Source organism: Polypterus senegalus, chromosome 17, assembly GCF_016835505.1.
Source record: "Polypterus senegalus isolate Bchr_013 chromosome 17, ASM1683550v1, whole genome shotgun sequence".
Classification (NCBI taxonomy): Eukaryota; Metazoa; Chordata; class Cladistia; order Polypteriformes; family Polypteridae; genus Polypterus; species Polypterus senegalus.
In genome coordinates, this window is record NC_053170.1 from 6,874,340 (window position 1) to 6,892,300 (window position 17,961).

General features: G+C 44.0%; 1 protein-coding gene across 2 annotated transcripts in view; it reads right to left on the reverse strand.

Annotated features, from left to right (window-relative positions):
* Positions 1 to 17,961, reverse strand: part of ppp1r9ba (protein phosphatase 1, regulatory subunit 9Ba) — a 132,744-nt gene that overhangs the window by 16,860 nt on the left and 97,923 nt on the right. For both annotated transcript variants that reach the window (XM_039740281.1, XM_039740280.1), the window contains exons 5-6: positions 7,300 to 7,404; positions 2,193 to 2,328 (exon numbers count right to left, since the gene is read on the reverse strand). In XM_039740281.1, the coding sequence (XP_039596215.1) occupies positions 2,193 to 2,328; positions 7,300 to 7,404 (241 nt within the window). The remainder of the gene's footprint in view (positions 1 to 2,192; positions 2,329 to 7,299; positions 7,405 to 17,961) is intronic.

Genomic DNA, 17,961 nt, shown 5'->3' on the forward strand with positions numbered 1-17,961 from the left:
TTTATATAATAGAGAGATATGTCAACTTCCAGAAATGGTGATCTACGCTGGAGAACACCACAGGACGGACATTTTGGGAAATAAGGTAAAAACTGAGAAACCTTAAATGAGAAAAAACACAAAGTCTATGACTGCAAACACTTATTTGAAATGACATTACAGTTCACAACCCAGGAGACTTTGCTGAAAATAAGTCAACATTCACAACAGGAGATATCTGTTACTCTTCACCGAGTGCAGTGAGAAGTTCTCAGGTAAATACAAATACAAATCTCATTAATTACATAAATACACATAAAGACACAGATTGGTATCAATAGACAGGAGAACAAAGTAATTTCAAACTAATTAACATAAATGGAGGCCAGCAATATCTGCCCATTAATTAACTGTTAATGCCGACACGTGTAACCAACAAGCCCCCCAGATCACATTGGCAGTGCGCACTCATAGATGAAAAATTCCTCGGTTGTTATTCCAGACTGTGGCAAATTTCAAACATTTCCACAAGGTGGCAGCAAATAACATTTAAATCTCCTCTCATTTGGATAAACAAGCCACGTTCTCCAGTGACAGAACAAAGGATCAAATTTACAAGAAAACATGGAGTAAGAAGGACAATGAAGCCTCCACGGATTTGAATTGTAGCTTTAAAAAACTGAGTTTGGAAATGTGACAGGATGACATAATTAAAAAGGAAATCAATACTTTTGTCTAAATCTGAATTCCTCGTAAATAATCCATCCATCCATTATCCAACCCGCTATATCCTAACTACAGGGTCACGGGGGTCTGCTGGAGCCAATCCCAGCCAACACAGGGCGCAAGGCAAGAAATAAACCCCGGGCAGGGTGCCAGCGTAACTAATTTATAATTGGTATTTGTAAGGACTGCGCAGTGAAGACGTAAACTGAAAGAATTAAGTTGTGCATGGAATGAAGACCTGCCTAAAATTTGTTTTTGAAAAGAATAATACTGACACCTGACAAGATCACGCTTCAAGTGGTTAACGCTGTAGGAAGGCGAATGGAAATCAACTCAAATTAGGATCAGGCAGGATCAGATGTTTAAAAGGAAACAGGTGAACAGATGTGACAGGATAAAGGAGATAAACTGCTGGAATGTGAGAGGTGAGAAAACCCGACTACAAAGTAAAAATATTCCAGAACAACATCAGACTCTGGTGAAACAGGAAGATCATAAAAACACCAGGCTTTAGGGAGATAAAAAGTCCATAGTACTCAGATCTGACAAAATGGAATCAGAGGGTAGAATATAAAAAGCTGACAAGAGGAGACCAATAGGAGACCAAGACACAAGACAAGGAACTTGGAAAAGGGAGACAAACTGAAATAGAAACGTGACCTGAAATGTTCACACATCTGGGGACAAAGGAAACTGAAATCTGAATCAACTCAAATACAACAGATATGGATGGTATACAATCGGGGCATGTGCAAATGATAGATAGATAGATAGATAGATAGATAGATAGATAGATAGATAGATAGATAGATAGATAGATAGATAGATAGATAGATAGATAGATAGATAGATAGATAGATAGATAGATAGATAGATAGATAGATAGATAGATAGATAGATAGATAGATAGATAGATGTGAAAGGCACTATATAACAGATAGATAGATAGATAGATAGATAGATGGATGTGACTGGTACTCTATAAGGTGCACGTAGATTAAACACATTATACAATAGACACGTGGTTTACTGTAGGTGGACAGATGGACAGATGACAGGCACTATATAACAGATAGATAGATAGATAGATAGATAGATCTGAAAGGCACTATATAACAGATAGAATAGATAGATAGATAGATAGATGGATGTGACTGGTACTCTATAAGGTGCACGTAGATTAAACACATTATACAATAGACACGTGGTTTACTGTAGGTGGACAGATGGACAGATGACAGGCACTATATAACAGATAGATAGATAGATAGATAGGTGTGAAAGGCACTATATAATAGATAGATAGATAGATAGATAGATAGATAGATAGATAGATAGATAGATATGTGAAAGGCACTATATAACAGATAGATAGATAGATGTGACTGGTACTCTATAAGGTACACGTAGATTAAACACATTATACAATAGACACGTGGTTTACAGTAGGTGGACAGATGGACAGATGACAGGCACTCAGCTCTTACCTCATCCTCATCCTCCACATATTGAGCGTAGCGCTGCTCCATCATCTCCCGCTGCCAGCGCTCTTGCTCCAAGGTCTGCTGGATGAGCTGCGCCACCTCACTCTGCTCACCTGGCTTCTCACGCCCGATCAGGAACCTGTACAAGGCAAGTGACAGGTGACAAGTTAAAGTCATTCCTCAGACACACACACTGATTCCAGCGTAGTACAAATGACTGCACAACACATTCAAGGTGTGGGGCTAAGATTATTAAATCCAGGCACACTTAAAATTAAAAAAAAATGTCCAAACTCTGCAGTGTCCATATTTATGGGCCTTACTGATGCCAAAGAGTTGCAGTGACTGCTTTCCTGGGCACACCTGTCACCATCATGAGCTTTGCACTGGGGTCCTCTGGTTTAAGCTTTTTTAGCTGCTTAGCAGCACTGCTGGAGGTCACGTCCCAAAGTGGGATCTGAGCTGAGCCAGTCTTGATTTTGAAGCAGAAGGGCACAGTAGACATCAGCTCTGATACCTTTGCTAGTTTAGTGGTGATGAGGGATGTCATTTGGCAGGGTCACCTTTAACAGTATTAGTTCATATTAATATTAGACTTGGGGTGTTTTGTGCTTTTTGATGTAATTTAGGACAAAGGCGCCATATACAGTATATATATATGAAAAAATAACTTCATGCATATCAACCAAAAAAGGTTGCATGGCCCACTCAGTGGCTTCCATGGTCACCTGAATAATATTTAAACAATTATTGTTCTGTGCAAAATATTTTTTGCTGCTGTTCTTTAAGAAAGGCGCTATATAAAAGACAGACTTATCGATTGATCAGAGTTCACCATTCACTGCAGCAGAAAACCCACACCTGACTTTCAGCATCCTGTACATTTAAACTAAAAGCTCTCGTGTTTTTCATTCCAATGTGGAAAACTTGCAAATGAAGTCGATGGATAATGTTCCTAAATATTTTATTTACTTTTAGTGCTGTAATTTTTTCCAAATAAAAGGACTACACTGCACTTACACTGGCAAAGAGGGAATCGATGCCCTTCTTAATTTGCATAGGATTTTCTTGTAATAGCAAAGACTGACCAGCAGATGGAGCTCTTTTTTCGTTTGCTGCCCTTTGTTCTAGTGACAGATGTATGGCAGGAAGTGGGCAGACTGTCATGTGTGGGCAATGCCCACCTACTGCACTTGTTTTTCTTTCGGTGCTGAAAAGGAAGGCTTTCTTGCCCACCATTTGAACTTCTCTAGCAGATGCCGATGCCTTACATGGGACAGCCTTTTCATACAACCTGGTAACCAATCCAAAGCTCCACTGGTGATTCAGTGTTGGGCTGACACCCCCATCCCTGGCCACCCCGCTGTGAGTGGAGGTTTCCATTTCCTCACGTCTGAAGGGGAGGCACAGCTAATGACTCACCGAAGGCAAAGGAAGAAAGTTGAGGGGGCAGAGACGCAAATTGCAGCTTCCTTAAATAGACGAACAGCACAAAGCACTTTGGAGGGCCGATCGATAATTAAACTCCACATCCAAGAGAGCCAGTCTGAATCTGCCAGTCACATGCTCTGGTGCACCAGACAAGAGCGTAAGAGTGTGCCAGTCACTACTGAGGTCCACTGCTGGGCATCCGGCACTGGAACAAACTTAGCATCTCCTCCAATGTGACTGTGCAAAAAAGAGATGCCACGATTGTCACATACTGTATGGTCACTCTTACCTAGCAACCTGGCACACATTTCAGATGTACACACTTCATCAGGAAATGTCCCACAAATTAACATACAAGTGGTATTGAAGCCAAGATGGGTTACTCTGATATGGTAACCAGGCACACGTTTTTCACTCTCACCTAGTATTATTACTAATTTTGGTCACACACCTGGTAGCTTGGCACACATGACTTCTAATAGGGCCATAAAGGTCAAACACAGCTGCCATGTTGATTTTGGCGCGTGGCACACAAGTCGTGCACAGCTGGTAGCCTAGCACAGAGATTTCACATATACGCAGCTGCATTTAGGAGGCTGGCACAGCAACTGCTGTCACCCAGCCACATGCTAGACACACATAACCGGTGGCTTAGCCCACATGAGTCACAAATATCCGGTGACCTGGCGCACAAAAGTCCCAAACACATGGTAGCTTGGCATATACAAGTCAATTATGGGTGGTAGCCTGGCACTGAGGTCACACATACAGTATAAACTGCTGCAGTTGACATTTGGTTCATGAACAATGAACAGTCATCTATGCAACCCGTTGGCACACCTTTAAAAGAGCCACTCAAATCTTGTAGCCTGACCCATCTAGGGTTATCCCTACCTGGTGCACATGGGCCCAACCATTGGCACACACACTTGCCAACCTGACACATGGAAGCCAAACACAGCAAATAGCCTCACACGTTACAAATCGCACCTACTCCAAAGAAGGCCACACACCACTAAAGCCCAGTTGGTACTCTGGTACGTTACAGGGCACACTCACCTTGAGATGGTGTAACTGGTACACACCTGGTAACCTGGAGCACTCACCAGGGCATTTGGGACACACAAGTCAGACACAGGTGGTCACAGGTCATACTCACCTTGAAGCCTGGCACTCACAATTGGTAACTAGCATGCCACCCATGGATCATATTCTCCTGACAATCTGCCACACACCTGGTATCCAGAACACATACAGTACTTGAGTCCCAAACACTTGGTAACCTGGCACACACAAATCAAACATACCTGGCAGCTTGGCATATTACAGGTCACACTCATTTTTGAAGGCCGGCACACACACCTGGTAACTGGCACAGAGAGATTAAATGCAGGTGGTAGGTTGGCACACAACAGTCACAAACAGTAGGCCTGGTAATTTGACATATATACCAGGAAACCAAAATGGCAATTGGGCACAAACTGGGAGAACACAGTATATGGGTAAATTACAGGTCACTATCACCCCAAAGCCTGGCACACAAATTAAACACATTGTGAAATCGAGGCCCATAGCACATCACCATCACCTGGCACACATGGTAACCTGGTAAGTACAAGTCAACTGCAGTTGGTAGCCCGGCACAGAGGTCACACATACACACTACTGCAGACGGAGATAAACTCATAAACAACGGTCATTCAACTGAACACCAGGTAGCCTGGCATGCACACCTCATACTGCTACAGTAGAAGCTTGGCACGAACACACTCAGCAGGCAGCCTCACACGCATGAGTCACACAAGCCTGGTTAACATTCCATATGTTTTACAGCAGCCATGTCTCATCCACAGATGGCATACTGAATGTCACATTCACAAATCAAACACAGTCTGAGGTCTGGCACACCGCAGGTCAGAGTAACCTGGTAGCCTGGCACATACACTTCTCACTGTCCCAGTGTCTCTACCCGTAGTCTGTTCACTAAAAATACGACTGGCAGTCTGGCACACAACTAGTTGCAAACACCAGGTAAACTGGCACCCGTGGTCTGAAGACTGAAGGACATAAGAAAGCAGCAATGGAGAGGCATCACTAACTGGCACAGCCTACTGGCACTCATGCGGCTAGTCACACATGGACGATTGGGAGGCAGCTAAAGGGTCTGAATGATAGTAGTTCCATGCCAGAACAGGGGGTGGCGAGGTGCGAGGTAGGCAAGGTGTGTGTGTGTGTTGGTGTTGGTGGGAGCCACTGATGATGTCACTTCCAGCTCAGGGGCCATTTATGACGCCACTCCCGGTTCTGGCGCCATTGACGGCATCACTTCTGGTTCCGGTCCCAATGACGTCACTTCCTGTCATGGCCTTGTCCTCTTTCCAACCCTAAATCAGTTCTGTTCTGGACTCATTCAAACAACCCTTTTTGCAGCCAGGGCACAATACACTGGTGGCTGCCCCAAACACAAGAGAGTGTCAACCTCGTCATTGAGAGGTTTACTTACCTTGGCAGTGACATTCATTCATTCTACTACATGAAGTCAGTAGATGGATTGGGAGAGCATGGGGAGGTCATGAGGTCGCTGGAGAGGGGTGTGCAGCGCTCCTGATATCCTCAAAAGGACGAAGGTCCAAGTCTTTAGAGTCCTGGGGCTTCCTTTTTTTGAGACGTGGACGCTATCCAATGACCTGAGATGAGGACTGGACTCCTTCATGTGTGTCTCTTCGGAGGGTCTTTGGGTCCCACTGGTTTGACCTTGTGTTGCTCATGGAGTCCCAAATGAGGCACATGACCTGCATTGTGAGGGAGCGTCAGTTACGTCACTACGGCCATGTGGCACGTTTCCCTGAGGGCGATCTGGCTCATTGTTGGGGACCCGAGTGGCTGGACCAGGCCAAGGGGTAGCCCACGTAACACCTGGCTGTGGCAGATAGTGGATCATTTCTGGAGGGTGGGGCTGGACCGCGTGCCTGCCTGGGGTGTTGCCAACTGGGATCCCGAGTTGTTTCGTCGTGTGGTGGGTGTGGCAATGCTCTGTACCAGTGCATGCTCCCCAACTTGATTTGACTTGACTTGCCTACCTTTATTATGTCTTCTCGTTCTTCTTGTAACAGTGGCGTAGTCGGCAGGATTCAAAAGCTCCAGAAAAAACTGGGACAGTACCTAACGGATAGCCAGGTGGGAGAGTACCAGGGCCGAGTTTCCGAGTTGGGGGGTTCGTCCCGTGGTCCGGAAAGACCCGGTGCGGTCTCCGCTCCCATTAGAAATGACCGGGCTAGTGAAGGAACAAAGGGTGTGTGTGGGAGGCACAGAGTCGGGAGAAGGGAGATGAAGCTTGCCGAGGAGAAGTGGAGGAGACAGAAAAGAGACTATTGTGTTTAGGTGTTGCGCTTGTGCTTCGGGACTGTGTTGTGGGCTCATGGGAACGGGGAAGACGTTGCCCACCCGTCTGTGTCGGGTCAAGTGACAGCTACACCCTCTGGACTTGTCACAGTCTGTTCTGTTATGCCAAGGCTGTGCCTTGAAATGCTGGCATTTTGATGTAAAGGGGGCAGAAAATTGCAAATATCCCAACAACAGGGTCAGACGAGGAGATCTTCACCGCCCACTCGACTCCCAGCACCCTGCAACCCCAAAAAGAGAAGAAGAAACAGCCGGTGCTGGAAAAGCACCATCTCACCTGACGTGGCCTTTGGTATTCCTCAAGACAGAAGCAGCAAAGCTTTGAGTGACTCCAACCAGGCTGACCCCGTCCACCTCCACAATCAGATCATTCACCTGGATCCTGGGGGGCAAAGAAGACAAAAAAGTGTTATGGCCAGAGTCTGGGGTACCAGTTCAATCAGCTAACCCCTAACTCTAAACTTAACCATCTTAGTCCAATTCAGCATCTTGGGCTCTCTCAGGAGCATCACAGGGCAAGGGCATACACACTCATACTGGTCAAAATGGCATCACTGATCACTTTTAACTAAGAAATCATTGGAATATTGGGATTTGGGAGGCAAACCGGATCAAAAGAGAATACAACAAGCACATAGACAGCAGCCAGGAAGGGGATCAGACTCAGGACTCTTAGGGATAAGATGGTAGCCAGGAAGGAGATCAGACCCAGGACCCTTGGGCATAAGGTGGTAGCCAGGAAGGAGATCAGACCCAGAACTCTTGGGCATAAGGTGGCAGCCAGGAAGGGGATCAATCCCAGAACTCTTGGGGATATTGGGCATAAGGTGGCAGCCAGGAAGGAGATCAGACCCAGGACCCTTGGGCATAAGGTGGTAGCAAGGAAGGGAATCAAACCCAGGACTCTTGGCATAAGGTGGCAGCCAGGAAGGGGATCAGATCCAGGACCCTTGGGCATAAGGTGGCAGCCAGGAAGGGGATCAGATCCAGGACCCTTGGGCATAAGGTGGCAGCAAGGAAGGGAATCAAACCCAGGACTCTTGGCATAAGGTGGCAGCCAGGAAGAGGATCAGACCCAGGACCCTTGGGCATAAGGTGGCAGCCAGGAAGGGGATCAGACCCAGGACCCTTAGGCATTTGGTGGAAGCTCAATCCACTCTGCCAGCATGCTAACCACTCGTCAATTACCAACCAAATTCCAGTGAGAAAATGTTTTTGTTTTTTCCTAGTTTAACGCTCAGAATTTTAATTAACAAAATAAAAAGAGAATAATGAAACAGCTAAGAACAAAGCGGCAGTGCCATCCAGCAACATAAGCCATTCAGGAGGCAAAAATTAATCAATGATTCCATCAACTCAAGGGGGCTCCTAATGAGCTAATCAATTGAGTAATGAGGGGGAGGAGCTTTCACACGGAGACCTGATTGGCTAGTCACGCCCCTCCCCATCCCCTCATGGTTAAAGCATGGAGAAAAGTTGCTGTTATGTGAAGTACCCCACCGGTGAAATTGGGAAGGCAAAACGCCGTCTTCTGTGCCCCATGCTGGTCACCCCTGCTTGAGTGTGAAGTGGCAGAGGCCAGCGGTAGGGGAAGCCACAGCTCTCGAGAGTGACAGGGCTGAGGAAGCGGTAAGCAGTGTGTGAGGAGAGCACGTGACCGGGCTTCCTGAGAGCAGTTCTGCCAAGCCGTCTGCTGCGCATTCACAACGTCAGACAGAGGGCACCGCCAGGCTCAGAGGAAAAGAGACGCCCAAAACAAACTCAAAGGGGGCTGCAGTACGGAGGCAGCAATCTCCTAGCATTGTGCTGTGGCCTGAGCAATATGCAGGTTCTTTTCTAGGTCATACCCTTGTCATGTAGCAGTCCTTTCACAGAGCCTGTCACTGGAATCAAATGGAGAAGAAAAAAAAGAAACACAAAAGCTTTAAAGGAGGACAGGCCACCAGTGAGCCTCATGCAGATGTCCTTCAAAACTCAAGAGGCCCTAAAACTGAGCTAAGGATTCTCCCTCCATCCTTGGCTCTCCAGTGATCCTGTACTGGAACCTAGGGGTCTATCATATATGATGTATGAAAAAGCTCACCCCAGACCACTCCGCCAAAGCCCCTAGCACACCGGCAATAAGAATGAGACCCCAGGCAATCGCAAGGTACACTCAGTCCCACATCCCCACTGACTCATCTCGGTGGAACTTCAAAGTGATTGGTAAAATTAAACTGTCATTTGAATCTGCAATGAAACCAAACTACATGGAAAGAAAAAATAAAAACAAAGGGGGGCATGTAAGCCAGCAGACAGAAGGTGAAATGAATCAATGAGGTCCTAGTATTGACCACTTTGTCACCACATCAAAATCATAGAAAATACTGTAAATAAACTGACTATCAGATAGATAGATAGATAGATAGATGTGAAAGACGTTATATAATAAGATAGATAAATAGATGGGCGGCACAGTGGCACAGTGATTAGTGCTGCTGCCTCGCAGTTAGGAGACCAGGGTTCGCTTCCCAAAAACATGCAGGTTGGGTGCATTGCCGATTATAAATTGTCACTAGTGGGTGCTTGGTGTGTGGGTGTGGATGTGTGTGTGCGCCTTGTGGGGGGCTGGCACCCTGCCCGGGGTTTGTTTCCAGCCTTGCACCCTGTGTGGCTGGGATTGGTTCCAGCACACCCCTGTGACCCTAAAGTTAGGAGATAGATAGATAGATAGATAGATAGATAGATAGATAGATAGATAGATAGATAGATAGATATGAAAGGCACTATATAATAGATAGATAGATAGATAGATAGATAGATAGATAGATAGATAGATAAGAAAGGCACTATATGATAGATAGATAGATAGATAGATAGATAGATAGATAGATAGATAGATAGATAGATAAGAAAGGTACTATATAATAAAGTGTAAAGGTAGAAGCCAGTGTTACTGACCAATGTAGAAAAAGACAAGTGACTCTAGCATGGAGAAGGATCACCATTGTTAGGATTGCAAGCATTGCAATGGTCATAGGGGCCAGTAGGGGGAACCCAGGTGTAAATTACTCTCAGGTCACAGTAGTGGATGAGTGTAGAGCTGCTATAGTTGAAGTAACCCATTCACAGGAAAGCATAGAAGACCAAGACATAATGAATGGACACCAAGAGGTCAGCTTAAGTGGACAGGCTACTGTGGGGGACACACTAAATCTGATGTGAAGTTCTGGATTTGGGGATTGCTAGGAGCCACCAGAAGGAGCCCTAGGCATTATGCTCAGCAAAGAATTGCAAAGGAAGTGTAAATCAGAAAATGTTTTTGGGGTTATTGAGACTTTTGCTATTAAACACTGAACTGCTGCAGTCATATCATGCACATTGACTGTATTAGAGTAGATTGGTTCAGGTTATACATAATTGTAAATAAAACAGCTCAAGTTGACTTCTGCTGCCCACATCTATCTATCTATCTATCTATCTATTATGTAGTACCTTTACTCTATCTGTCTATATATCATAGAGTGTTTTTCATATCAATCAGCATAAGGCACAAAGCAGGAACAGGCCCTGGGCAGAGTGCCAGTCCATCGCAAGGTGAAAACAAACATACACACACCAGGGCCAATTTAATGTTATCAATTCACCTAACTTGCATGTCTTTGAACAATGAGAGGAGATCAGACCACCCAGAGGAAACCCACACAGAATGAATCTACACTCACCTAAAGGATTATTAGGACCACCATACTAATCCGGTGTTTGACCCCCTGTCGCCTTCAGAACTGCCTTAATTCTACGTGGCATTGATTCAACACGGTGCTGAAAGCATTCTTTAGAAATGTTGGCCCATATTGATAGGATAGCATCTTGCAGTTGATGGAGATTTGTGGGATGCACATCCAGGGCACGAAGCTCCCGTTCCACCACATCCCAAAGATGCTCTACTGGGTTGAGATCTGGTGACTGTGGGGGCCATTTTAGTACAGTGAACTCATTGTCATGTTCAAGAAACCAATTTGAAATGATTCGAGCTTTGTGACATGGTGCATTATCCTGCTGGAAGTAGCCATCAGAGGATGGGTACATGGTGGTCATGAAGGGATGGACATGGTCAGAAACAATGCTCAGGTAGCCTGTGGCATTTAAACGATGCCCAATTGGCACTAAGGAGCCTAAAGTGTGCCAAGAAAACATCCCCCACACCATTACACCACCACCACCAGCCTGCACAGTGGTAACAAGGCATGATGGATCCATGTTCTCATTCTGTTTACGCCAAATTCTGACTCGACCATTTGAATGTCTCAACAGAAATCGAGACTCATCAGACCAGGCGACATTTTTCCAGTCTTCAACTGTCCAATTTTGGTGAGCTTGTGCAAATTGTAGCCTCTTTTTCCTATTTGTAGTGGAGATGAGTGGTACCCGGTGGGGTCTTCTGCTGTTGTAGCCCATCCGCCTCAAGGTTGTGCGTGTTGTGGCTTCACAAATGCTTTGCTGCATACCTCGGTTGTAACGAGTGGTTATTTCAGTCAAAGTTGGTCTTCTATCAGCTTGAATCAGTCGGCCCATTCATTCTCCTCTGACCTCTAGCTTTAACAAGGCATTTTCGCCCACAAGACTGCCGCATACTGGATGTTTTTCCCTTTTCACACCATTCTTTGTAAACCCTAGAAATGGTTGTGCGTGAAAATCCCAGTAACTGAGCAGATTGTGAAATACTCAGACTGGCCCGCCTGGCACCAACAACCATGCCACGCTCAAAATTGCTTAAATCACCTTTCTTTGCCATTCTGCCATTCAGTTTGGAGTTCAGGAGATTGTCTTGACCAGGACCACACCCCTAAATGAAGCAACTGCCATGTGATTGGTTGATTAGATAATTGCATTAATGAGAAATTGAACAGGTGTTCCTAATAATCCTTTAGGTGAGTGTATCTATCCCATAGTGCCTTTCACATCTATCTATCTATCTATCTATTATATAGTGCCTTTCACATCTATCTATCTATCTATTTATCCATCCCATAGTGCCTTTCACATCAATCTCTCGGTTTCTCTATGTAGTACAAGACAGATGTGATTATTTTGCAGTTGATGCCAATGAGGCAGTTCCAGAACATTTTAGTTGTTAACAAATGTAAAATTAGGCATGAAGCTGAATGTTTATTTAGAAAGAGTGAATAAAATTAATTTTGGTATGAAAATGTATGCTATGCTGATGACACTCAGCTTTACCTCAGGACTACCCCCACCTCCTCTACTGCTCCTCTGCCAATCTCTACATTGACTACCTCCTTGGAGGAGATAGAGGCGTGGATGAGGCTCAATTTTCTTCAGCTAAGCAGATCCAAAACAGAAGCCATCTTAGTTGGCACATCACACCATCTCCGCTCTTCTACCATCACCAGTATCACTTTCGCTGGCCAAAACATTCCCCTTTCCACATCTGTCACCAATCTGGGTTGTTAAAATGGACCCTCAACTCACCCTTTGACGCCCACATCAAACACCTCTGTAAGTCTTCCTTCTACCACCTCAAGAATATCGCTAAACTCCGACCAACTCTTACCCTGGCAGATGCAGAGAAGCTCATCCATGCCTTTGTCTCCTCCAAGTTGGGTTACTGTAATGCGCTCCTCATCGGGATTCAGAGACTAAGAGTATTCAGAGACTCCAGTATATTCAGAATTGCGCTGCCAGGATCCTGATGAGGGTCCGAAAGCATGACCATATCACCCCAGTCCTGAAAACCCTTCACTGGCTCCCTGTCCCACTCAGAATTGAGTTCAAGGTCGTTCTCCTCACCCATCAGTGCATCTATGGACGTGCCCCCCTTTACTTACAGGAACTCCTTACCCCTCATACTTCCTCACGCACGCTCCGCTCCGTACACACCAACACTCTCTAAGTCCCCAGAACCAAGCTTCGCAGTATGGGTGACAGGGCTTTGTCATCTGTGGTGCCCTCCCTGACTACCTGAGAGCCCCACAGTCGACTAATATTTTTAAATGGAATCTAAAAACTCATCTTTTTAGAAAGATATTTTGTTAAAGTATAAATAGATTTTCTTGTTTTATTATTTTTGTTTTTACTATGTAGCACTTTGAGATTTCTAAAATATGAAGTGCAACATAAATAAAATGTATTATTATTTATTATTATTATTATTATTAAAAATATCACAAACATCACACAACCCAGGAAAATAATCAAGATCTTTCTATTAATTAACAGCCTGACAGGTGTTTAGAACGCTTTCTTTTTTGCTTTTGTTTTTCTGAATTTTTGGCTTCATACACGTTTGATTGCTTCTGCATATGTCACAGATTCCCTAAAATTTTCTTTTGACAAAATGGATCATTTAACTTCTCCTTTTGCAGTTGATCAACATGTATTTTTTATCTTTAAAAGTTTTGAAAAGTGTCTTTCAGCTTCACACCTCGTAGCTGGTTACGATTGCTCGGCTGGCACGGCTGGAATAAACAAGACAACTTGAAATGCATTCTGAAATGGCACTGCTGTGTGTTGAGCTACCTGATTATGTAATCCATTGACTGTTACGCTATGCAGCACTCGGACTTATGGATGACGATATGTGGGAGTTTTCCCCACTAATGCACTATTCAGAGCTGCCATGTCTTGTGTCTACACACATAAACAGAAGGAAATTCGCTTCCACCGAGCACTGATGCAATCTCTTCACTGTGGGTGAGTTGACCCGGAGAGGTGGGGGTCAGGAGTTTTTCTAGAATCCGCGAGTGCCAGGAGTAACGTCCTCTCTGTGTGCCAAAGAGGTGACAAACCACATGCTGTAAATGGGTCCGGTCACATCTCAGAACCTTGCTGCCCTCTGGCGTAGTCCCACCAATGCCCTCTTTTCCTGGAAGCTGACAAGTTCTCCTCTGAAGTGAAAGGGAAAACCCCAGGCCTCCTTGAGCAATAAGACGATGCCTGCAGCTCCATGTCACCAGACACAAGGGGAAGTGTAACTGAGCAGAAGTCGAAGTGGAAAGACGCAGTGACCTGACTGATGGCGGTTAGCACATTTCATTTTTGCACATTTTACAAAAACAAACGAACATGTGAACAAATCACCAGGGTTCCTTTGTGGTAAAATTGTCTGGATGTCAATCATTATGTCTTAATATGAATAAAAAAAAAAAAAAAGCGCAATACTAAAACTTAAATGGCCTGTATTTGATATAGCGCCTACTAGAGTTCAAGAACCCCCCTAGGCGCTTCACAACACAACAGTCATTCACCCACACACTGGTGATGATGCCCTGGGGCGCACTGACAGAGGCGAGGCTGCCGAACACTGGCGCCACCAATCCTTCCGACCACCACCAGCAGGCAAGGTAGGTTAAGTGTCTTGCCCAAGGACACAACAGCTGCATTCTCATGCCGGGAGCCAGGATCGAAACTGCGACCCTCCGATTGCTGGACAACCCGCTCTAGATAGATAGATAGATAGATGGATGGATATGTGAAAGGCACTATATAATGATAGACAGATAGATAGATAGATAGATAGATAGATAGATAGATAGATAGATAGATAGATAGATAGATAGATAGATACTTTATTAATCCCAAGGGGAAATTCACATAATCCAGCAGCAGTATACTGATACAAAGAAACAATATTAAATTAAATAGTAATAAAAATGAAAAGAATTAAAATAAAATTAATGTTCGCATTTACTCCCCCGGGTGGAATTGAAGAGTCGCATAGTACCGACTGAGCTACTGCTGCCCATATAAAATATAAAACAAAAATACAAAATAATATACCTTAATGCATCCATCCATTATCCAACCTGCTATATCCTAACTACAGGGTCAAAGGGGTCTGCTGGAGCCAATCCCAGCCAACACAGGGCGCAAGGCAGGAGACAAACCCCGGGCAGGGCGCCAGCCCACCGCAGGGCACACACACACACACACATACACAATTTACAAACGCCAATGCACCTAACTTGCATGTCTTTGGACTGTGGGAGGAAACGCACGCAAGCACAAGGAGAACATGCAAACTCCCAAAGCGCACCCGGGTCTCCTAACTGTGAGGCAGCAGCGCTACCCGCTGAGCCAACATGCCGCCCTTATGAATGATGAGAAAAATTTTAAATTATGATCAGACACCAAGAACTTCAGCACAACTGTTCTATTACAATTGATACCAGAAAATAAAACATTAACGAGACACCCTTCATTTTTGATAAATGTCTCAGTTTCTTCCTCATAGTAGGTATGCCCACCGAAAACAAAAAATCTGTCTGTCAGACGTTAACACTGAGTGTCACCAAATGTGACCAGGTGCAACGGAGCTGACACTACCGCCATAGTCTCCTTGACCCCTCACTTGATCCTGCGCACCGCTGTGTGTGGTTTTGAATGACAAGTAAGCCTTGAACGATTGTCCCATCACTGACAGGGCTCTTGTCCAATAGCAGACAGTTGATCTGCAGAGCTGTGGCGCCATCACATCACATCACAGGACAGGTGTTAAAGTGTGCATGAAAGGTTAACATTAGGAGTTTGTGTGATTAAGGTTTAAAGTGAAGGGTATCCACGTTCTTCATGACTTGAACTTCACACCTAACGCAAAGGTATTCGTTTCAATGTGTGCCTCGCTAACAGTTCAACTATTCCATTTCTTTTTTAACTGCACACACAGTCCTCCACAATCGCTGTTCGATGTCTGCTTTTCTATCCACATGTCTAAACGTTACGTCCCACATATACAAAACTGCTAAAATCTGAATAGACAGCCAAGGCGCTACATGGGCAGTGCAGGTTCCTGTTTTGCTCTCTATGCTGCCAGGATAATAAGCTTCAGCCACAAGTGACCTAGTATTTGAAAACATGGGATCAGGGAATGCATGAATAAAATACACTTGTATGATTAAAAAGCTAAATAGACTGAGACAGGGGTGAAGCTAAGGTGGGATCCCTTCAGAAGCCAGGCTCTCGCATTCAGAAACCAAGTCTTGGTAATAAAATGCATTGCATTGGTCTTTCCAACAGATGTCGCATCAGAAACATTAAAACTGTGCTTATAAATCCCAAACCAAATGGCATATGACAGAGACATATGCATTGCATTTGTCATTGTAACAGATGGTGCATCACAAATAAAAGCACTGCTTTTACAAATCCTATACCAAAAGGAATACGACAGAGACATACACACTGCTTTTGTCATTCAAACAGATGAAGCATCAGAAACATTAAAACTGCTTTTACGAATCCTACACTAAGTGGTATATCACAGAGACATATGCATTGCATTTGTCATTCCAATAGATGGCACTTCAGAAACATTAAAACTGCGGTTATGAATCCCCTACTAGGGTGTTGTACCGTGTTAGCCATTATTGATGCAGTGAGAAGTCAAGCAAAATGACACCTTTGATTGGCTAACTAGAAAGATTACAATATGTAAGCATCTGTCATTCCAACAGATGGTGCATCAGAAACACTAAAACTGCTTTTATGAACTCCCTACCAAATGGTATATAACAGAGACATATGCTTTGCATTTGTCATTCTAACAGATGGTGCATCACAAACACTAAAACTGCTTTTATGAACCCCCTACCAAATGGTATATAACAGAGACATATGCATTGCATTTGTCATTCTAACAGATGGTGCATCACAAATAAAAACACTGCTTTTGCAAATCCTATACCAAATAGCATATGACAGAGTCATATGCACTACATTTGTCATTCCAACAGATGGTGCATCAGAAACACTAAAACTGCTTTTATGAACCCCCTACCAAATGGTATATAACAGAGACATATGCATTGCATTTGTCATTCTAACAGATGGTGCATCACAAACAAAAACACTGCTTTTGCAAATCCTATACCAAATAGCATATGACAGAGTCATATGCACTACATTTGTCATTCCAACAGATGGAGCATCAGAAATATTAAAACTGCTTTTATGAATCCCCTGCTAGGGTGTTGTACCGTGTTAGACATTATGGATGTAGTGAGAGGTCAAGCAAAATGACACCTTTGATTAGCTAACTAGAAGAATTACAATATGTAAGCTTTCAAGACAACTCAGGACCCTTCTTCAGGCATCCCATATCAAATGGCATATGACAGAGACATATGCATTGCAGCTGTCATTCCAACAGATGGTGCATCAGAAACACTAAAACTGCTTTTATGAATCCCCTACCAAATGGTATATGACAGAGACATATGCATTGCATTTGTCATTCTAACAGATGGTGCATCACAAACAAAAACACTGCTTTTATGAATCCCCTTCCAAATGGCATATGACAGACCAATGCATTGCACTTGTCATTCCAACAGATGGCACAACACATACATTAACACTGCTTTTATGAATCAAATGCCATTTAACAGAAAGGCTTACATTTCTGGGTGCACTGCAAATGTTAACGCTACTCTGATTACAGCCCATTTCAGACGGGTAGCACAATTAGTACTTTAATACAGCATTTAAGCGGGAGGTAATCTGTGGTTTTCTAATTTAAACAAAAGTCGCCTTTAATGATAGTTTTATATTTTCTAAGACAGTCTGTTCATGTTCAGACTGCTGTCACTGTCCTGTTCCACTGACAGACTGAGGAGACCCCACACTATGTGACTCTTCAATTCCACTCGGGGGGTTACATGTTAACATTATACAAAGTTATTGTCTGTTTTACCAGCATTGTTATCACTCTTTAATTTAATATTATTTTTTATCAGTACGCTGCTGCTGGAGTATGTGGATTTCCCCTTGGGATTAATAAAAGTATATCTTGTCATCTCTTTGACGGGAATGGCCGGCGCTAGTTGCCAATTCTTTAAAAAACGGTAAGATTACATTAGTTACATATACACAAAGTTAGTGAAGGGCTGCATCGGTGTGCATCTGTAAACGGAAAAGAAGTTAAGGATTCGAAACGTGTTGG